We start from the raw sequence: 23,418 nt of genomic DNA, 5'->3' as shown, positions 1-23,418 counted from the left end.
AATGTTTCCCTTCCCCTGGTCTCTTCTTCATAGCACCAGGGAGGAGGCTTCCCTTTCCCTAGTCTCTTCTTCACAACACCAAGGAGGAGGCTTCACTTCCCCTGGTCTCTTCTTTCCCCACGTTGTTTTGCCTTGCTTTCAAGTCTCTGGGGTACAGGTCTAAAACCCATGAGGTTCTTTCGTGATAGTGTGGCAGACCTTGTTCACTAGCCTGCCAAGTACTGTGACTATGAAGATAACTGATGATGGTAATCTTCATTTAGGGCGGGTCCCTGACCCGTCTTTCTTCGTTTTGTTCTTGGGGGCTGGGGAAGGTTACTTTGCTTCCCCCAGTTTCCATTTTTCCGCAGGGTATCCCAGAGTTCCCTTCCGCCCTTAAAAAATGGGTTGGTCACCCCTGTACATTTACAGTCTCTCCCGGTAGTCCTTGGCTGGTTTTGGGATCTTTCTGTTTCGGTTTTGGGCTTCAGCTTTCTTCCCTCCCTCATTTGATGTGCTGCGGCAGCTCCGCAGCATGTGGTCCCCCTGGTTCCTCGCCTGGCCATTCATCCTGTGAGAAAGACCGTAGAGGGGAACAGTTATAACCTTTTTTGCCCCCAAGATAATCTGATTCCTGCTCTAGACAAGGTTATCATTTTCCTGGATCTATTGGTATAATTTCCCCCTCATTTAGTCATCTATTTTATGCCTCTTTGGGAAGCTGGCAGAAGGAGAGAATGAAAATGACTACCATCATATTTTGTAGAGAGGAGGTGACGTTTGAATTCTTGAACTTCTCCTCAGGTCCAGTGAAGATTAAAAAGGGCAAGCTGATGGGACATCATATGTATGAAAACAAGTTCTCGTCCAGTCAGATCCATAGAGAGGGAGTTCACACTTGCCGAGTCTGTCTTTCCTTTTTAACTGGCTCTGGCCAATAGGACTGCTGCATGTGGTTCTTGTAGATAATCCTCATTCCTCCACACTTCTCCCTCATCACAGTACTGAACTTTTCACTCCCTTGTGAGTCATTGAGGATCTTCCTTTTCACAGTATTGGGAAAGGGATCTTCACTTAAGTAACTCCTATTCTTCCTCATTCCGGTACTTTTAGAAGGGACGACATCCACAGATTCATCACACTGCCCCATATTCAAGAAGTTTGGGAATATGAATTTCCTTGAAAATCACACAGGTTGCAAACAAAACAGCATTTTGTAGTATAGCATTTAACATTTCAAGAAATGCATATGCTGTTTTTTTAAAAACAAATTGTAGATCAAGCTGTTTTTACTATACATTAAATTGGATGCCTTAGAGTGCCACCCATTATTTAACTGCCCCGGCACTGCTACCATTGTTACCAATGGTAGCAGAGGCACTGCCAGGGGTTGCTAGGAGGTTGCCAGAGGTAGAACCTGCTACTCCTGGCTACCCCCAAATGATGCCCATGTCTGTCAGAACATGTCAGTCTAACAGTGATTATTGTAAGTGTTCTATTTCTAGTGCATACCGCTAAAGTGCATGATTCATATTATGGCTCAGGAAAGAAACATATTGGTAATCCCATGGCTGGCACGCATATCAAAGCTGCTACTGTAAAGCAATTTTGCAGCTCATTTCTCTAATCTCAGGGCCATAACAAAAACCATGTTTGACACCGTCTTAGTGGATCTGCGTCTTATTCGCACCTTGGATAGAGAAATTGTGGAGATCAGGAAGCCAGCCAGTAGAGCGCACATAGCTCTTGCTTAAAGTCACCTGCCCGGATAATTGATAATGGCCCGGATAATGAAGGACCAGGTGTTGATTTAATGCCATCTGGCTAAATGGGCTTACCGCAAAGTGGGTGGGATAGCCATTTAGAAACAAAAGTGGCAAGATATGCAATGCAGAAAGTGAAGATTTGCTACACCTGTTATTCTTCTGCCCTGTGTATGCAAACTCCTGCAAACACTTCTACATCTCACTGCTGAAAGACCAAAATTGTATACAATGCAAACCAGCGCTTTTGTAATGTGCTAAAAGCTGACACTCCACTTAAAGCATATACGCTGCTGAGCATTCTTCGAGCTTCCTTAAGAAGTAGAGTGCCTCTTTTAGTAAATGATTAACTTATTCTGCTGCTCATGTTTTTGTTATTTCTGGATTTTATTGTTTTGATGTTGATTTTATACCTTGTTTGCATATTGAGCATAATATTGTGTTGAATTGTAAGTTTGATGGAATTTGTATTCTGAATAAGCTTTTCTACCACCACCACTAAAATGCATGGATCACACTTTTTTTCTAGAACTGTCTACTAACTGATATGTATCTTTCTTTACATCAGCATCACACAATGGGAATAAAGGGACAATCAATACATGTGGCTGTGTAGTTATGGTTAAGTTGCTGTTTCCATAGGAAGAGCACTTTTTGGGCAGCTTATAACTTCGCTCCCCCTGGACGAATCCTCATCCAAAAGAAGTATATGGCCCACACTGAATTTTTTCGCAAAGTTTGGTGAGGTTTGGTCCAGGGGGGGCAAAGTTATAGGGGGGGTCCCAAAATTTCTTTTTTTCCCATAGACATAATGGGAAAAAACCTTGCTCACGCCTACAGCCCAAACCGCTGGACGGATTTACACCAAATTTGCGGCAGGAGCGGCGGGTTGGTCCCGAAAGCGTGCTTTTTTTTTGGTGTAAATCTTTAAATGACCAAAATGTAAAGCAAAAAACTTAGTAATATCTATGTCCGCTCTGTGGACTCACTTCCCTGTTCGGTTCGCTGATTGGCTGCACTGTCCGCGGACTGGTCTCTGATTGGCCAGAAAAACTTGCAGACTTTTGTGTGGTCCGCGAACACCAGGATGCACCCGCTGATTGGATGGTGAGAAAACGTGAAATGCGTCTGATTCCATGAAATGCCCGCCATCTTGGATTCGCTGACTTTTTTGGGGGTCCGCAAGCAGCGCATTGAAAACTTTTTTTAAAAAAAGCAGGATTTCACTTGTCAAACTCGACAAACAATCTCTGGAGATGTGGGGGGGTGAAGACTGGATAGGATATGACCATTAGAAGCCAAAAAATGGGTTGTTTCGCCCCCCGAAAGTCTGCGAACACTCTGGATGTTCTGGGGCAGTCCTGTAGTGTTCGCGGACACTGGACATCTGTACCTATTCCTGCATTTTTTTGATGGCTTATAACTTTTGCGCCACTCAATGAAACTGCATGTAATTTTGCAATGTCATTCTAGAACTAATCCTGAATGGTTTTGCAAAATTTTTGGGATTCTGTCAAGAGGGGCAAAATTAGAGTGGGGGGTCCCAAAATATTGTAAATGCATATAAATGTGGTGTCATTTGACGAATCTGCACAACATTTGGCAAAACGATTTTGGATCTAGATATAAATGGTTTTCTAAAGTTTGGTGGGATTTTCTCAAGAGGGGGTGAGATTAGAGGGGGGTCTCAACATTTTTTGATGGCTTATAACTTTGTTGTTATTTGACAAATGTGGACAAAAGTTTTGAAAAAGATTATAAACCAAACCTTCAATGTTTGTGTAAAGACTGAATGGATTTTGTCGAGTGGAGGCTAAGTTATGTGACTATAATGCATGTACATACATTTGGACACTTTCTAAAAAATAAAACATGGGCGATTTCGAGCAAACTCATGAGGAGCATTGGCAAGGACATTAAAGCATGGTTTTGCAAATGTGCCCGTGTTTTATTTTTTGACAAGTGTAATAATGTAGGTACAAAAAATAGTCATATACCTTTGGTGACTGAGGTATAGCCTGAGATCGTGGGCAGTATCCATGTTTTATCACCCTGGGTTCCCGCTTTGGGAACCAGGGGTGCTAATGGCCTTTATCCGCCATTTCCAGAGCTGCAATGGACAATAATGGTCCGTAGCCCTCCTTATTTATTTATTCATAACACACCAATGCCCGTAGACATCAGGCTGTGTGGTTACAGTATTTGTCGAGGAAGATGAGGTGGAGGAAGACAGGTTACTACTTGCTGAGAAAGGAATAACCTTTCTGCGAGCATTGCGGTCATTGGATTTGGTGTGGAGGCGCATGGAGGTGGTTCCGTAGGAGTACTATCCAGGTAGTCTGCGACTGAGTAAAAAATTGCACTCAGTGCATTTCACATTGGTAGCTTTAGCCTTCAGTACACTGCCAACACTAGCAAAGAACTGGCACACCCATGATTCGATTTTGGTGCTAGAAGTAGGAACTTCCTCTACCTCATCTTCTTGGTCCTCTTCATTGTCTTTGAACGTATTGCGCTATTTTTGCTGTGAAGGTCCTCCAGCTGGTGGTGGTGGTGGCTCTTGGGGAGGAGGGATGACAATAACTGATGCCATTTTTAAGATAAATAGCAGTTTTGATAAATTTCTTTCAAGTATGTACTGTGTACTAGATTAGTAATGGATAATGAGTATGAAAAGGTGTAGGGGGTGTGCTAGGGGAATTTTGAAGTTGAAAGTTCCTAGATCAGTAGAAAATGCAGTTCCAAACTGTCCGCGAAAGACGAATCTTATTGTGCAGTTTGGATGGGTTCTCGGACACATCATCATGCCGCGTGCCAGCGTATGGTCATGTGGCACTGTCCGGAAGGTCTGCAATTTAGTCAGATGTTCGTAGATGTCTACGGATGCAAAACTAGTTGAAATAGTTGCAAAAAGTGTATAGAAGTGTTAAAAATGTTTCTAGAAGGTGGGAAATGGCAGAGTTTTTATGGTGACACTTTGTAAATTGGACACAAATATTGTTATATTTGGTAAGTATGATATTAGTAAGTTGTAGGAAAATAGCATGCACTGCTAAAAACCCATGAAATTCACTGAAAAATGTTGTTAAGGGGACGTTATGGTTAAGTTGCACTAATAAAAACCTATGAAATTCACTGAAAAACTTTGTTAAAGGGACGTTATGGTTAAGTTGGACTAATAAAAACCTATGAAATTCAATGAAAAAACTTTGTTAAAAGGACGTTATGGTTACAAGTAAAATCAAAAACCCCCTGAAATTCGGCAGTTATGGTAAGCTAAGCAACCATAACTCACGCAACCATAACTCATGTCATCAATGATATTTGTGATGTCATCTTTGATGTCTTGGGTGTTAGTCTTAGCAGTGCACGGTGGTGGTGCGAGTTATGGTTGCTTAGCTTACCATAACTGGTGAATTTCAGGGGTTTTTCGATTTTACTTGTAACCATAACGTCATTTTAACAAAGTTTTTTTCATTGAATTTCAAAGGTTTTTATTAGTCCAACTTAACCATAACATCCCTTTAACAAAGCTTTTTCAGTGAATCTATATATATATTAGTGAAAGTTTGTTTGTATGTTCGGGGTTGGCTCCAGCCCCATAACAGTTGGTGGGCTGAGGTTTTGGCCCGAGGTCAGCATACCAGTTTGGGGGTACTGGCAATAGTGAAATCTGACCAACCCCACCCATTCGCCCTGCACCGGGCGAGGTCTGGCCCTGTGCAATCAGTATGGACGATTTTGGGAAATTGGCGATTTTGTGACTTATTCAAAAATAGGAAGTTAGGACAAAAGGTCGGCATACTTGTCTGGGGTGTACTGGCATTGGGGACATTTCACCAACCCCACCCATGCGCCCTGCACTGGGGTGGTGCGGGAACCAGCCCTGTGCTATCATTATAGGTGATTTTGGGAAATTGCTGATTGTGTGATTTAAAAAAAAATAGGAAGTTAGGACACAATATAACATACACAAGGCTGTAGCAGACCCCATGTGCATGTCAGCTACAGACCCGGGCAACGCTGGGTGGGTACTGCTAGTATTCACTATAGTCCCATATTTTGAACATACTTCTCAACATAGCATGAATATCATTGTTGGCGCCACTGCGTCTCCTCTATTTTCCATTAAAGGACGCTTTTAGCCAGGGTCAAGATGCAGAGGATGTGGGAAGTCAGGAATTTACAGACCAATGAAGAGGAGTAGACAAAAATTGACTACCCCCTCCTCTGGTGATGGACAGTTGAACATGTCATTTAGGGCCCATGCTCCACCCTCCTGTCTAACATTGTAAAAATCAGTTAGAAGCACTGTCCATTGTGCCAGCCATGCTGCTCTTATTCCAGGCAGCTGCATTAGGGAATGGATTCCATGTAGGTTAGAGGTGGCAACAATAGGTGAAAGGAGTAAAATATTGCATTGCACATATTCATTTAGGAAAACACAAACATAAAATGATGCATACATCACATACAAAATGAATAACACAGAATATAGCTCTCTGACTTACGAAATGCTGCAGCAAAAGGTAGCCATCTTTCCCAAAATGGATACCATGGCATACATTCCAAATAAATACAGGCCTTCAGCCTTAGGGAAACGTTTAAGTGCTGAAAATACAGACATATATGGCTGTGTGGAGCTAATACAAATAGCAACCCAAACCAAGGTTATTGAGCAAAGGCAGGGGCTGGACAGAAGCCTTGTGTCGTGATTTTGCAGTTTAAATGGTAGAAATAAAGTTTTCAGCGGTGGTGTTCAGGGTTTGTTTTTTTATACATGAGACTTTGCAGTGAGCTAGAACTAAGATAAGGAAAGCACTGGATCCAATGAAAACATAGTGACAAGATTTTATGTCCTTAGCATGCTGACGGAGGCTCATGTTATCTCAGAACTGCCTTTTCTGGTTTTTAAAGTTGCAAAATATGCCCTGTGATTCAGTGAATGGGAAAAACAACCAGTCATGCTGATTAGCATAATATGAGGTAATTGCAGGAAAGAAGAAATCATGTGTCTCGGGAAGCGTTTATGTACAATGAAAAAAGGCAATACACTTTGCTTGTAGAAATGTAATCAATTATATTATAAGGTTCATTTTCAGAACAGAACTGGTGAGTAGTACTTGCCAGCCTATGTATGCAGTCTGGTGTATGCAGAAACACAGTGAGAGTTTCTTTTTTCAGCTTGTAAAACAGTTGATTAAACAGATTCTTCTGGCCGGCCGTATATGTTTCTCTTTCTTGCACAGTGTGTGTATTTCCAAGGATGGCTGATTGCAAGGGGTTATGGCTAATAAATACCCTTTTTAACACCATGTGGAGCAATATTCTGCCAGCATTGAACCCTGACTCTCCCGGTATCTGCCTACACACTACCCCTGCAGTCTCTGCAAACGGGGAGCTTTCAAGCTGCTGTGTGCCCAAAAGGGGTGGACATGGAACCAAGCATGGCCCTGGAAATGTTTTTCATAATGGTCCCATATTATGCTGTGTGGACAAGCCCGACCCGTCTAAGTAGGGCTAGGGAGTTGCCCCATAGGAAACTTTATAAAATAAAAGGGTCCAAATAGGGATTACAAACTCAATAATAACGTTTGTTAAAAGTGAGGAGCAACATACTGGAAGATGTATAGCAAATTCACTACTTTAAAAGGTTGCAGGGGATGAGGACACATGGAAGGAAGGGACAGGGAACATAGAGATAGGGTAAGAAGAGAAGAAGAGCCTATGGTGAAGAGGCCCACCAGGAAAGTCATGTGTAGGCTAGTACACTGCTGGCACCCATTACTGGGTCTCCCTGGGCCTCTGCTGCTCTACCATGAAGCGGAGTACCGTAAAAGCTCTTCTAGAAGGACAGACTTGTTTTACGAGATGTTTCATCACGTAACATGTCTTAAGGGTTGATGGCCTTGGTGAATTGTTTGTGCATTTAGTTGTGTTTTTTGTAAAATGTAGACTTGGCCAGTTTAGGTTTTAGGGCGCTGCTGGAGGTAACTACATTACTATTGTCAATTGCTTTATTGCCAGCTGTCCCATTACTCCAATATAGTCTGAAAATCACCCGAAATAAGATTAGCCTTGAGCTAGCCATAAAGGATTAAAACTGGAAACCAGCTGCTGTTGTGTGAAAGTGCGTTATTTAGCAAAATGTCAGCAAACAAGGAGAGTTTTTTGCTGCAGGGGCCCAACCCTTGCTCATGAAATGAAAATATATTGATGTACATTTGCATCCCCAGCAGTGTTAATTTAGCTTCTCAACATGCAGAAAAATATGTTTCATGAGTGGTTTTACAGCTGGTGGTATTTTCCACCAGTGATAATGCCAAACCGTCAGTGGTAGTACTCGGCAACATCACTGACATTTCTCCCTGTTGGCAGAGCGAGGATTTACTGCAGGCCGTATCCATTAAGTAACAAATTGATTTTACAGAGGTCCAAGTTGACATGTCTCAGCGTTATGGCCTATAAGACTTCTGATTTAATGCATGCGAAGGCATAGATTTTCAGCATACTCACTTGTGCGCACTGTGATGGGCAGACTGCTGGAGCCGTTCCTCAAGCCATCGAATCCATAAACAGTGATACTGTATTCTGTACCACACATTAAATTCATGAAGAAGCAACTTGTATCGCGGTTGGAACAATATTCCTTACTCCCATCCGGTGCCAGGGCATTGACGGTGTATCCAATGGCATCGACAACAGGGTTCCAGGTGAAGTAAATGATGTTTACCAGACAGTCGTGTGTCACCGTGATGTTCTCAGGGGCGCATGGCGCTAGAAAGAAGAATTCAGAAATAGTCAATGGTGGAAACAGCCAGCCATACTTTAAATCAAAGCCAGGCAATACTCATAATCCAACTAAGAGGCCTAGAACTGAAGGCTTTCCGCTGAAGACCAGGGACCAGGCATGGAGCCCAGGGGAAAATGCCCTGACCACACATGCATGTATTTCCGCCAACACTGACTGCATACTCTGCGGTGATGGCGTTCATCGCTCCTGGAAAGTGTATGACACGGTAGCTTCTCCTTGGGTAGTTGGTGATACGGCAGTACAGTGCAACACTGCACAAGGTGCTGTTTTGCCTCAATTTGAAATGATGGCAGCCAAACAGTGCCCTACCTAAAATTAGGTGAAACCCGCCATAAAAGACATGTTAATTAGCATCATGCTAATGGTGTACCATTAGGTTGGTCCTGGCCTCCTGTGAAGTAATCACCAAGCAACTCTCATAATGTTTTTGCTCTTGGAAAAGTAGATCACATTAATCATAAGGCATATTCCAGCGTCTCATGAAAAGGACCACTGTCAGTACTTCCAGGCACCCATGGCAGATACCTAGCAGTGCTTAATTGTCCACGGGTTCCTTGATACCGCATAGTCTAGTCTCTCATGTAGAGGACCACTGTCAGCACTTACAGGTACCCAGGGTAGATACCTAGCCGTACTTGTTAACCTATCTGTTCCTTGATACTGCTATTTTAGAGTCTCATGTCGAGGACCACTGTCAGCACTTACTGGTACCCAGGGTAGATGCCTAGCGGTACTTGTCGACATATCTGTTCCTTGATACTGCTTATTTCAGAGTCTCGTGTAGAGGACCACTGTCAGCACTCAAAGGCACCCAGGGTAGATAGCGAGTGGTACTTACTGGCCTGCCTGTTGCTTGATATTGTTTAGGACTCTGTCAGCACTTCCAGGAACCACAGCAGATACCTAGTGGTGCTTAATTGCCCGCCCAGACCCTGTCTTTGTTTGACACTGTTAAAGTTTGCTTTCTGAATTATGTATGATGCCATCTTGAACTTAGCTGTGCTGATCTCTATTCTTTATGTTGTTTACTTATGTAAGTGTGCTGAAGCACGTAAAGTGGAAATCAAATAAATCACAATAAATAAATAAATGTATATATATATATATATATATATATATATATATATATAGATATATATATATATGAGGAGGTCAGAGCAGGTTCCCACGGGTAAATCTTGGTGTACCTGTGTAAAAGCAGCATGCTGCTTCACCTCCATTGATTTTACGTGTAACTAGAACAACCTACACAACTGAAAGCAGTGCACATACCTGTTACACTGCCTTTATGGGCATTCGGGGCACTGCCCACCAACACAAATCGGACCAAGAAACATACACCTTCCCAAAGGTTCTTTTCCTACATCAACCAATGAGCAACCTATAGATTGTACATGCTATCGCACATATGCAGTGTAAATTGCATCCAGGTTAGGTAGTTAATCAAATAACTTTCCAGGTTTAATAGACAATAAATCTACAATGTGTTTTGTATAAGTGTCCTTTGTTTTAATAGTACTTTTAAACATTTATTTCCAGAGCATGTGGGTTCAATCAGGAATTATGTTGTTATTGAAATGTAATCCTTTGATGAAAAGGAGTGCAAGCCCCACCAGGGATGGCATCTCCAGCTCTGCTGGTCAGACCAATAAAAATCTCTGCAGTGGATCTCCAAAGTGCCAAAACTGCCCAGAGGTGGATCACCTGAACTCAGCCATGAAACGATTCTCACAGTCTGGATCCCACCTCATGGGGCATCAAGGAACCTTGCATGGTCTGACAAATACCTGAAGCCTTGGTCTTCCTATGGTTCCCATATTTCACTACTTCTACGCTCCCTGCACTGGCTTCCCATGGTGAAGAGGGTTGTATTTAAGTCCCTCTGCTTAGATCGCCAAGCTTTTTATGGACAGGAGGCTGAATATGTACGGGAAAAGTCTGTTCCTTATATACTGAGGCGCTCTCTCTGCTTACAAGATGCTCAACTGATTGCTGTTCCCCAGTACACATAACTTAACATAACATTGGGTGAGGAGAAAATTCCTACATTTATGCTCTGAGAAAACATTAGAATTCAAGGCCTAAACACCAACTGCCTTTCCCCACCTGCCCATGTCTCTAAATTCCTGCCAGAAACACATGTCTATGGTCAAAAGCTAGGGTTGCATCAAGATCCTGGCCTTTTACTAACCTCCCAAAGAACACAGCTGTTACCTCCTGTTTATTTTGCAAAGCAATCCCCAGAGAGTCCTTCTTTACCTTATGTTCTCCTGAAGTTACCAGGATCCATGCCCTTGTTTCCTCCAGAACAGACCAACGAAAGTCTCTTCCGAGTCTGGAACGCTGCTCTTCATCTCGTCCCCACCCACTTAACAAGAAAGAACCACGCCCTCCCACACAATCCTCCATTCACTGGCTGCCTCTTACCAAATGGAATGTATTTGCCTAACAAGCAAACACTAAATAAATAAATATTTAGATCGCTTTGTCTTAACACATTGCACCCATTTTCATAAAGGACATCATTTCCTCTGATCCATATCCAATCCATTCATGTCTCTCGAAATCTGTACTGCTCGTCCAGAAAACTTCTAACCACCTCCCTCCTCTAGCAGGCTGTGATTGGGCATTCCTGCATGTGTTGCACTCTCCTCCAGACGCTAGAACTCCCCATGACTACCCTCTACGGGTGAAGGACATATATGATTATCTACTTTTTAACGGGCCCTAAAGACTTGCTCTACTTCATGGTAACCTTTGCCTTTCAGTGTTTTGGACTACAATTCCCATCAGCCCTAGCCACCCTATTCAATGATGAGAATGTGGTAAAAAAACATTTGGAGAGCCTCAGTGTGCAGCCCCCTGCTCCATATAAAAATCGGACTTTTCAAACTCTGCCATCATCCACCACTTCGGTGCTGACCACCGTTTGCTACACATAATCATATTAATACTAATAGTAACACTAATACTAAAACAAATAATAATAACAGACATCAAGCACGCTAGGTTAGAAAAAGGGCATGCCAGGAAGGGCAGTATAATTAATTATTTACCTGTATCCAGTGTTATTGTGCTATTAATATCACTAGCACAATTGTCTGTTTTGGCCACGACAGTAAAGTGATAACGTGTCTCGCACAGAAGGTCTTCCAGTTGGCAGCTTGTGTCGGATGAAGTGCAGGTGACGAAGCTTCCTGTCGTGGAGTCAGCCATTGCAGTGTAGGACGTCGCCCCCCTGGTGGCAGCCCAAGATACCAGTGCGGGGGCGCTGTTGCCCTTGTAATCAAGAAATAGTCCCACGACTGAATCTATCTCTGTGTGGAAAGAAAACAAAAGAGTAGCTAATTCAGCATCGGCAGAAATGATGGCGTCACCCTGGTCTTCTTCGCTTCTGCATCTTCTCAGCTTTACCTTAAGCGTTGCTATGGCATCATACATGAGAACTGTGCCCTAAAGTGTGTAATCCTAGCATCGCGTTTACTAAAATGCAGAGTGTGGAGTTCTCACAGATGGCTCTTTCTGATTGGATTAAATGGATTCTGCCCTGCGAGCCTGGGAGGTAGCGGAATCCTAGGTAACGTCATATTAAAACCACGCCTTGCTTTCACAAAGGTACAGGGGAAGGGAGCGAGAAGCCAAACTGCAACCGAAGCTCCTCCACATCGCACAGGCACCCAGGACCTTCTGGGAGCTGGAGATAACCGCCTCAAAGGCCCCACTAGGCCTGGGCTATAGGGCAACCCCACCAATGAGCAATAAGTCAGCCTTAGGAATACAATAAACATTATAAGGGGGGGTGGGTGCCTCCTTTCTAGTGATTCAACAGTAAATCCTGCTAGCAACATGCAAGACGCCCCACCCGTCTCTGGTAAGATTTGTGCTCACTCCACGTATTGCTGCTACACTCTCCACCACCAAAAACTCCAAGGGCGCCGGCATAACCCAAAGGGAAAGGAAAAGATGTTAGTGAGGCCAATGAATGACGTGGTATACCTCCAATTTCCCATTTGAGATGTGACTGCCCCCAGACAAAACTAGTAGGATTTAACATTTCTAAACGAGTGTATCATGGGGAATCTGTGGAGGGGGAACTAGTGTTCGGAAGATTCCCCCACACACCACATAACCCACTCGGAATAGCTCCTATGCTCACGCCATGCCATCTCCTAGAACCTTCTGAACTCGAGGGTGAATGGCACTGCAATGGCTATGCTGAAGGGAAGGGAAGTAGGCCCAGATTAGCAGTGAGAAGCTGGCAACGCATGCTATTGTTTGTGGAGGTATTCTGGCTCCATCTCAAAATGATTACCTCGCTTGCATATTACCGGGCAGTGAGTGAGGGCGGCTTGAGTGCGTGTCCTGGGAAATTCCAACAGGGGTTCTTTTTTTTCTCCTCAAGTAATTTCTGGAACCTTAGCCCTCTAAACCTTGGGGTTCGCATACTTGAAGAAAATCAGTGGGAATGGGCAGATCACGTGTGCCTTAGTAACTAGAAATGTGTGGCGCCGCCCCATTTCCATGTGGATAGGACTCTACTGGCTTCAGTTTGCATGCTGATGCAATGGCTGTGACGCGATGCGATACGTTGCCATTGCATGCGGTCAGACAAAGAGCTCGTCCACTCTTCCACCAAGGTTATGAAAAAGCTGCCGCCTTTATTCACCTCCACTGGGACCTAACTTTTTATGCCACCTCTTTGTGGTCTCAAGGGAGAGAGATGTTCTCATCGAATGTAGATATGGTGTTGAATCAGTAATGGTGGGCCTACTGTGGTTTTACATCAGGCTCCCCAATTGAACTACACCTGGTGCAAATCAGGGCCGAACGAGCAATAAACAATAGTGGGTATCATCCAAAAACATCAAACATAAATACTGAGAGTCAGAAAACAATTATTTTTTTTGATTGAATGTACACACAGTTCATCGAAACAATAGTGGGGGTGTGGGATTGGGGTGTTATTTAAGATTGGGGGATTTGGAGGGGGTCTCCCCACGTTTTCTTTCAATGAACTGTGTAGAAATTAGAAGAAAATAAATCGATGTTTTGTGCCTCACAATAAACCATTCGTAGACCCCAGTAGTGGCTGTGGGCTGTCGGATGAGTATTACCATGTCATACTACCCTTGCTCTTGGTGATGGGCTGGAAAACATCTGCATTTTTTTAAAGGACCCCTCGAACATTATGCATTCATGAACGATCATAAGCCATTCTTAAACAAGCAATGGGATCCCCTCTTTCAGCAAACTGTGCAATTTTCCAAACTGAGTGAGCTTCCTTTTTATGGCAACAATTTGTACAAAATAATATTTATACGGCTTCCACGACAGTCACGCTTGGTGATTCATTTGGTGCACAGATTCAGCAAATTTCATCAAAACTAGACCATGAGTTTCTAGGGGATGGTCCATACCCATCCAGCTAATCAACTCACTCCTCACATTTACAACTTGTGACTTTTCAACATGGGCCGTGTCAAGTAGCTCTACTGTTTCCATGTAATTTGTACAGACGTGGGCCCAGTCTTCAGTAGGATCCCGACTTGTGAAGTTTAAATCCCACTTCTGAGATCACTCCCATCATCTGATGGTGCAACTCTTTGCACCTGTTTTAAGGCACCCTTCGCATGGAAGCCTGATCAGCATACTTACTTCCTGTGTGATACGAAACCCTGTTCTCTTCGCCAGCTGCGTAAAACCAATTAAAAGTCGTGAAGCCAAATATGTATTTGGTGCAGGGCAAAAGGTTATCGAGCATGACCGTAAGAGCAGTTGTCTTTCGGATGATGGGCGAGCTGCTCAGATCAGCATTCTCATAAATATATATTCCGTACATGAGGGCTTTATCCACCGCCTGCCAAGTCAGGGCCGCGCTGTAACTCGATATGGTTGTAATGACGATATTCGTGGGTGGTGGCGTCACTGAAACAAAGACACGCTCATGGTGATTGGAGAAATGGCAACGTTTCAAGAATCTTGGGCAACAATAAATAGAGCATTTCTCTGCAAACACAATTTGCACACTCTTGATCCGGTGTACTGTTGCCCCCACCAATGACCAATGCACACCTCTTTATTCAGACTTTAGCATCAAATTACACTCTAAATAACAAAAGTGAGGGACACAATTTCCTTTTCTCTAAGCGGTATAGAGATGATGCTTGTACTTCTGTACTGAACATGCCTAAATACACCTGTTCAGTGTACCCATCCACTTAGTACTTCTGAGATGCCATTCCTAGAGGTCCTTGCACCTCCAGGAATGAAATTGTCACAAAACCATGAGCCACTTCCATCTACAGGCCTATGTGACCACGCGCCATTGGTCAACACTAACCACTCTTGGATAAGGAGCTAGTGAGAGCTATTGGAATTAATTCCAATCTGACCAAGGCTTTGTAAGATTTTGATCCCATTCAAGGCAGGTTTCTAGAGTGTGGCTCTGATCCCAATTAACGTGTGGATGACAATCCATGAATGGATCTGCAAGACTGGAAAGACATGAAAGATGCATAGAGAGGTTTGGATGAGAAGGAGTCATAATATTCGTATGGGAGGTTTACCTAGGAATTAAGATTTGTTTATTATCTAACCTTAGTGTAAAATTATAATGTGCCATTAAAATGAATGCATTTCTTGAAAAATATTAGGTGTCTCAATACTTTTAATGGGACATAAGATCAACTTTCTCAACATATTCCCACATCCCAAAATGACCCTGCTTGTGTCTACTTACATGTAAGTGCTGTTATCTTTCTGCTGGCAGTACTGAACCCAGCTGTATTGACAGCGTACAAAGTGAGGCTGTAAACTGTTGCTGGCTTCAGCCCAATCACGTTGCCGCTCAGTCCGCTGTAGGTGCGATTTATGGTTTCCAGTCCCAATGACACAATGAGGAAGTAGTAGTTTGTTCCAGTTTGTGGAGACCATCCAATGGTTATCTGCGTGCTGGAAATGCCATTCGACTGTATGATCTGCGGTGTCGCTGGGACTAAAGAAGAGAGAGAAAAAAGATTATTAAATTAGAAATGGGATCTGACTAGCTCGCAGTACGTACGATTCTAGATTATTTACTGTGAAACACAGCCAATTCATGTACATCCGACTGTGGATTGAAATGTTATTTGTATTGCATATTATGGGCACTGAGCGTGTCTAGTTCTTATAAAACCTCGAAAAACGTTGACTTATTTAATTTTACCTAACATCATCATCATCAACAAAGTTTATTCAGAAATAAATCCATAAACCATATTACAAACAATGCAAAAAAAGATCATGACACCACTCAATTATGGTAAAAATGACCCTAGAATTTAAACAATTCATACAGAACAGTATAAAAACATTACAAGAAACATGTTTAAAAAAGGCATGTGTTCCATCAAGTTACAATCAATTTGTTCCGCCGGTACCTAACACTGTCCGAGTCAAATGATGTTGACCAAGACTACAACTTTCAGAATGGTTCAGCTTGTTAAATATATTCCCCGATGGAGAAAAGAGGTGTTAAGATGATATGAAAATTCTGAACACCCTAAGCACTGTTGGTTGCCAACGTGATCTAAATTCAAGAAAGGTACATGGATGCCTATATTAAGAGAATTGCTTTATGATGTGAAAAATCGGGAAATGTATTACAGCACATTTTACCCAATTTTTCAGACCTATGTCCAAAAGCTGGCAACAAAAGACTGACTTTGAAGAATTCTGTAACCCGCCCCGTCTCCATCTCCTTTTCCGGGGGTCCCCCTAAATCCTCTTTCTGCTGTTTGCCCCTTGCCCCCCTTATCTTGGCCCCTGCACTTACCTGCTGCAGGGTCCAGATACCTGCCTAGCAAGTCTGCAGGCCACGAAGGCGGAGGCCCGACATACAGCATATCGCGCTTCTGTTCTCAACCTTTTGTGCGTTGGGCTACCGTATTCACAGCCTACAGACCGCTAATGTTTTTTTTCTCATAACACATCATAAGGATAAGGGGAACATTTGGATGTGTTCTTTCCCCCATTTTCTACTTTAAGACTCATAATGAATTCCTAATTCCTTATGATGAAATAATTGAGATCACTGATTTAGACATTATAGCAAGATAAGGACAAAGAGTGGGAATAATAGAGTGAAGGTACACTCCCTGTATACCACTACAAATCCAACCTTAACACTCACTTGAAATATGGGATTTATATAACCTGCCTAATACTTCAACTGAGCATTAAGGCTGCATTTGTAAGGGCTGTGGTATGGAGTGAGTGTTTAGTCTTCCGAGTTTTGTGGTTGAATTTAGTGGTATGCAGTAAATGTGTGTACCTTAAATATGTAATTCACACTCTTTGTAGACGTTAACATTTGTGCGATTAACATTAGCTCTTGATTTAAAATGTTTTTTAAATATTTAATTTCAGTGATTATTTTTTGCAGGGAGTATGCATATAACATATGAATGTATGTTGTATAAGTGTATAAAGTATGAGTGTTTGCCGTATGAGTGTATCAGAGTATATAGCATATAAGCCATACAATTTACATAATATATTTTTAAGCACTTTAATTGTTGTACACGTCTTCTATGTCTCTGAAAATTAACACCAAAGATACGTTTCATTTACTTATGAAAAATTAGTGTCATAAGTGTGTGTGTGCGCTGTGTGTTCATGCTATGTACATGCATGGTAAGTGCACGTGTAGTAAGAGTGTGTGTGTCGTAAGAGTGTGTGTTGAAAGAGTGTGTGTCATAAGAGTGTATCCTTTAAGTGTGTGTGACATAAGGATGTGTGGCATTTGTTCATGTGTGATTTAAGTGGGTTTTGAAAGTTTGGTGTATCATAAGTGAGTGTGTATGTCGTAAGAGCATGCCTTGTAAGAGCGTGTCTTTTAAGTGGGTGCATCATAAGTGTTGGTGTGGTGTAAGAGTGTGGTGTCATGAGAATGTGTGTGTCATAAGGGTATGCGCATCTTAAGAGTGTGTGTGTGTTTGTGTTTGTTTTAAGAGTGTGTATGTCCTATCGGTGTGTATTTCATAAGAGTGTGTGCGTTTATATATCATAAGTGTGTGTGTCGTAAGAGTGAGTGTAGTGTTTGTTGTGAGAGTGTGTACCATGAGAACATGTGTCAAAAGAGTGTATGTGTTGTGTGTGTATCATATTTGCATGTGTCGTAAGCGTGTGTGGTGTAAGGCATATGAGTATTTGGTATGTAAACGTCTGGCAGGTAAGTGTATGACATATAAATAGCGTATGAGTGGTATAAAGTCATGAAATGCACATGTCCTATACGTCTCCTAGGCATATGAAAACTCAGAGTGAAGTCAGGTTTGTCATTGATGTGAGTTTTTATACGTATAGATATATACATGTATAAGAGTTGTCCAATACGTACATGTAATGGAAAACTGACCTCAAAGTCAGACCTGACTTTTAATGTGAGTTTTCAGACTAATATTAGTATACATGTATGAAATGTACATCTCTCACACAAATGTGTACAGTTCATATATAAAATTAACATTCATTCTGCTCATGTATTATATGCCTCCTACATGTATAAAAGCTCACATTTAAAGAGTACAAGAGGCAGTTTGTACATGCATGCAATCTACATGTCCTGTAAACTGACTTTGATGTGAGTTGTCAGACGTATATTAGTGTACATGTACAAAATGTACATTTCCCACATGTACATGTACAGTTTGAATATATAAAATGTACATTCATTCTGCTCTTGTATGATAAGCCTCCCATACATATAAAAGCAATTAAAATGAGGTCTAACCTCAGTGTGAGTTTTCAATATGTCTAAAGGTCATATAGGGGTTTTACATTACGTACATGTATGCAATTTAAATATCCTATATATCTTATATACATATGAAAACTGACATTTAAGTCAGTCCTAGGTTCAATGTGAGCTTTTATTTGTATAGTAGCGTACATGAACAAAATGTATATCTTCTACAGGTAAGTGTACAGTGCATATGAAAGATGAACATTTGTTCTGTGCATGCCTCAAATCTGGATCTTAACATGTGAATATCTAGAAATTAAATAAAAACATGAAAAATGAAAAATAAATTCAGTGCACCAATTCATATTACCATCAAGTGCAGACCAGAAATCTTGGAAATCAAAGTGGATCATTTTGAGATATTTGGGCCAAAAAATGTTTTCCCCCCTATGAGAAAACCCCATGTTAAAAGCTGTTCAAAACTTCATCAAAATCAAATTATACATATGCTAAAAATCTGTTTCATACACCTTAACTTTGGGGGTTGATAGTAAATCGTGTGTCACCTGCACCCAAGTTCCAGAGACCAACACTAGAGAAAACGCTATCCCAACACTGGCATCTTTAGGATGGGCTGTTGGCAAACAAATTGTTTAATAAATTCATATTGCTTAAAAACATTTTGCATAAAAAACATCTTTCAACGTACCTGTTAGGGCTTGGTGCCATGTTGACGCTAACTCTGCACTGCTGGCCAGGAAAGATTTCAGTGTCACATTGTAATGCGTTCCAGCTCGCAAGCCTTGGATCACCCTGGATCTTGTTGACAGTGTTGTGTAGACGCTTACTGGTGGAATAGCAGAACTGTTTATGACTCGTAAATCTAGGAGAAAATAAGCAACCGCGGTGGAGGTAGACGTCCAGTTGATGGAGAGCGTTGCTGATGTGGGCGAGGTCACACTTGTTATTCGCAAATCTATAAGTGAAAGAGATGTGTGTTGATTTAGTATCGATAAAACTTCAATACATACTAGACCAGTGGTATTCAAACCTTTTTTAAGCTGAGACCCCCCTTGAGTAAAAATGTTAGTGCCTAGCCCCGCTTGAATGAAAATATTGTTGCTCGGCCTCCCAAGATGCCATATCTGCTGATATTTTCTATTAAAAGGTGTCCCATACTTACCTTTAAAAGTGCCTCTCGCCCATCCTGGACATCCTCCGGGCCCCTTAGGGGGCCAGCCCCACAGTTGGAAGACCACTGGCCTAGGCTGAAGTTTACAAAGGCTCAAGGTTACTATTATTTGCAAAGTTTACAGCTGAATGCTTTTTTGCTCAATGGTAGATCAGCCCAGAGAATCTCCAAACCATCACTGGTTGTTGGTACTAGGAAGCAGGACCAGTGCTTTTTTCACGAGTCCCTAATTAAAGAAAGGAATATGCTTCATTGTGTTAAATGAACAACCAATGCCCATGAATTAGAGCAAAGCTTTGTTCTTAAAGAAATATATTTATGGTGCATGGGAACTCTATCGAAGTTCCGACACAAGCGGCGGAATGTAGAAAGTGGGGTGCACGGCCATGATGTCTTGACAGTGCACAGCCAACATCGTGACATACTGGTGTGACATCACAGCAACAGAATAAGTTGTCAGTTGCTCCTGCACATGCATCCAGAATAAGAACTCTGCAGAGTCCCATCCTTAAGGGCTCGGCTCCAGCCACACGGCCCACCTCTGACACGTATTCATGAGCTTCTGCAGAACTTCGGCAGCAGCAGCTCAATGGATCAAACAAGATGGCTGTCACTAGAAAATCCAAAAACAGAGGTGTAGCTATGAAGTAAAGAAGAGGGCATTTTACACTACAGGCTTCCCTCCTGTAGGATGCCACTCGGAATTCCCCAATGGAAGAGCTCTGCATTGTCTGACCTCCCCATCTTCAATTCTAAGGGTTCTATGGGACACAATTAGCAATAACTGAGAATTCCAAATGCTCTATTTTGTGACCTCATGCAAATGAAATTCCATAGTCATTTTCCACCGTCTTGGTATCACGGAAGTGAATAGTCATTACCTTTACCTCTCTGGGAAGCAGATGAGGCTGGGTGACACGCTATGCAAGGCTCTACTCCGTAAGGCTTGTCATATCATCAGTTGACCAACAGATCAGCACAGTTCTTTGCCATAATGGGAGGGGCAAATATTTCACTGTTGGTGACCTGCTCCTCCCATTGTATCAGGGAGCAGTACCATACTCAGCAGACGAGCCAAGAGCAATGTTGATCCCTCACAATATATGAGCCATAGGCTGGTCACTATAACAGAGCAACAGCTCTGGCTTGGTCATATAGAAATGCTGCTCACGAAGGAGGAGGCTTGCGTTCCCCCATGAAATGCCACGCCCGTGGTTAGTACACCCCCTCCGTACCACATGTGTTACCCTAATTACATGTGCAGGGCTGCATTTCTTCCTAGATAGGTTTGCGCTATGTAGAATCCCACATACAAATAAATGGGAACTTGGGGAAGGCAGCGGAGGGTGTCAGGACACCACATGTTAGTGCTATGTTGTGCATGGTACTGCAAGATTCCGTTTCCACCCCCCTGCCATGCTGATCCATGCAGATAGCTCAGGGAGTCATATTGGGAGGTTAGGGGCCACCTACACCATAAAACAAGGGAGGGGTAGCAATCAGAAATGTTGGGGTTCTACGGAACATGATAGACAACTCAAGCGCCACACTTCCTTGTCTGTGATGTCACTTTAAAGCATTGGTGATACATGCCCATCTGCAATTCTGCATTCTGCATTCTGCTCTTGCTCTCATTAGAAGACACTGTTATTTGACCCTTGCAGTCTGAGGCGCACTTGTAGTAATCTGTGTCTTCCTCAACAGCGACCTTGTGGCAGCGGATTGCAGCTTGTCCGTTTTGGGGGAATTAAGTTTACTCGGGCAAAATCTCTGTGTGTGGAGGGGAGGAGGGGGATAACCCTGTTCAGGGCAAAGCTGATACAACTGATCCCCAAGAGTAATGGTACATGTCTTGCCTTTTCACAGAAGATCTTGATGGCCCTTGCCGAGTTTCCTCACATTTAAAAGATGGCATTTAGTCTATACTTTGGGAGATCCACCAATGGGATCCAACAATTCTAACCAGAATACAGAAGACTGCAGCATGTCCTTTCTCAGGCAATACAACTGTGGGGGAACTGTTGGTGTTTCAATTATACTGACAGTGCTTTGAGTAGGATGTGAAATCAAGGGGGGAGTTGACAGTGGGCATAACCTATAGGGGCATGCCTTAATGGGCACTTTGCGGCATAGGTAAAGGCCTCCTGCCACCAGGGCTTTAAGTGGGGTGGGGATAGCCAGGGCTAAATGTATAAGTTCAGCTACAGTGCATCATGGACTGTTTAAAAAATCAATAAAATCCAACCACTCACAAAATTGGGTAGCCGATTCTTTCCATAGGCGTGTTAACCTTAAACTAAGCCTAGTTGGAGGATTTAAAAAAAATTGAGGAAGTGAAAATATTCTCCTCTCGTACATGTAACGTTTTAATAGATGCTTAAAAGACTGCCGCTCATTTTATTATTACATTCTAGACCGGCAATAACAAAATTAGCACCTGGGTCCAGTGTTCTAGCCAATTCTCTTGCTTGTGTTGTGGGCTCTATCTACTGTAACATGCCTGCATTCCAAGCAAACTGATAGGCCTTGCTACACGCTTGTGCCTTCCAACTGTGCGCTTCCTGCTAACCACCACCCCCCCACTTTCACCCCAATTATTTTTAATCCATGTTTTACTTATGTCGGAAGACAGATGTATATGTCATCCATAACCTCTGACCCGCCACCATTTAAGTACCGCACTGGTGAGAAGTGGTGAGAAGCGCTACTCACTAAGACAACTGTACCACCCTTATCCCAGGCAGGTAAAAAAAGACATAGAGACAATCTAAGCTGAAGATGGGAAGAGCAGTCAAGCAACGTTGCAACATTAGTAGGCGCACACACTAGACACAAAGTAGATATGCACTCCACATGCAGAACGCGTACGCTCGGTCAAATCTGCATTTAGACATGGAGAATATTAACATGGCAACCACAAGACATGAAGAACACTAACATAACCAATGTATACGTTGAATGCAGTGTGAAGGACACGCGAGTATAACTCACTAACATAGAAGCCAGAGTGTAACTGAACAGCCATCTTCTTTAAAATGGACACTGCAGCATGCTTTTAAATAGGCCAAGGTCTCAAGACTCAGAGAGGACTCTAAAAGCTGAATCCACAGAAATCCAGAGCTGTGCACGGCTCTGACGGTAGTTAGCAATTATAGCCAAGGTTATAATGAGATTGGGAGGATGGAACCAATAGGACGAAAGCAGGAGATAGCAGTTCCCAAGTCGCAAGCAGGGTACTCCTCCCTAAATTCCTGAAAGATTTATATGAATACAGCCATCTTTTGTTTACCAGGGGCACTAGAATAGCAAGCCAACAAACTATGAAGAATAACTTACGAGTGTCCCTAGTGGGGAAAAAAACACACGTTAGAATTAGCTAAAATTCCAACAAATAGGAGCTAATTCCATGTTATTCATGGTCCTCCAGCATGTGACTCATAATTGGTGAACACTAGCTGTTCATTAGCTGTCAGCAGACGATAGGACACCTGCAAGACTCCCTAAAAGTACACGCAGACAGAATCCTCCTTGCAAGGTCAAGTATAAAGTAATTGCTCAAGTCCCATGGCATGAGGATGAGGGATGGTATCTTCTTTAATGAACAAAGGACAATCCATGGGCCACATTCTCCCTACAAACCGTCTCGCTAAAAAACTTGACGACCATATGTCCAAGGTTGGTTAGTATGAAGCCAACCAATCAAAATCCATAGTGTCATGCTGCCCATCGGATCCCATGCCAACCAATCCCCCAATAAAGAGGCGATGTAGTGTTACCTTTATCTCAGTAAGGGTGGTCCCAGGTGTGGCCATCAGATAGGTGTAGCCCAATTAAATACTTAACCCCTATTTAATCCATATGTAGCCACACTCCTTAACCAATACCCTTTCCTGTAGGTTTGGTAAAATTGTGACGATATATGACACCATATATGATGCGTCCAAGG

General features: G+C 42.6%; 1 protein-coding gene across 1 annotated transcript in view; it reads right to left on the bottom strand.

Moving 5' to 3' along the window:
* Positions 1 to 23,418, bottom strand: part of LOC138542778 (serine-rich adhesin for platelets-like) — a 385,335-nt gene that overhangs the window by 328,124 nt on the left and 33,793 nt on the right. Inside the window, exons 3-7 of the mRNA XM_069641863.1 lie at positions 18,990 to 19,256; positions 15,296 to 15,550; positions 14,212 to 14,481; positions 11,613 to 11,873; positions 8,259 to 8,519 (exon numbers count right to left, since the gene is read on the bottom strand). Coding sequence (XP_069497964.1) covers positions 8,259 to 8,519; positions 11,613 to 11,873; positions 14,212 to 14,481; positions 15,296 to 15,550; positions 18,990 to 19,256 — 1,314 coding nt within the window. The remainder of the gene's footprint in view (positions 1 to 8,258; positions 8,520 to 11,612; positions 11,874 to 14,211; positions 14,482 to 15,295; positions 15,551 to 18,989; positions 19,257 to 23,418) is intronic.

This window comes from Ambystoma mexicanum, chromosome 1q, assembly GCF_040938575.1.
Source record: "Ambystoma mexicanum isolate Mex_15411 chromosome 1q, UKY_AmexF1_1, whole genome shotgun sequence".
NCBI classification, from domain to species: Eukaryota; Metazoa; Chordata; class Amphibia; order Caudata; family Ambystomatidae; genus Ambystoma; species Ambystoma mexicanum.
The sequence above is the reverse complement of the archived record's forward strand: the minus strand, read 5'-3'. Positions and strand labels throughout refer to the sequence as shown.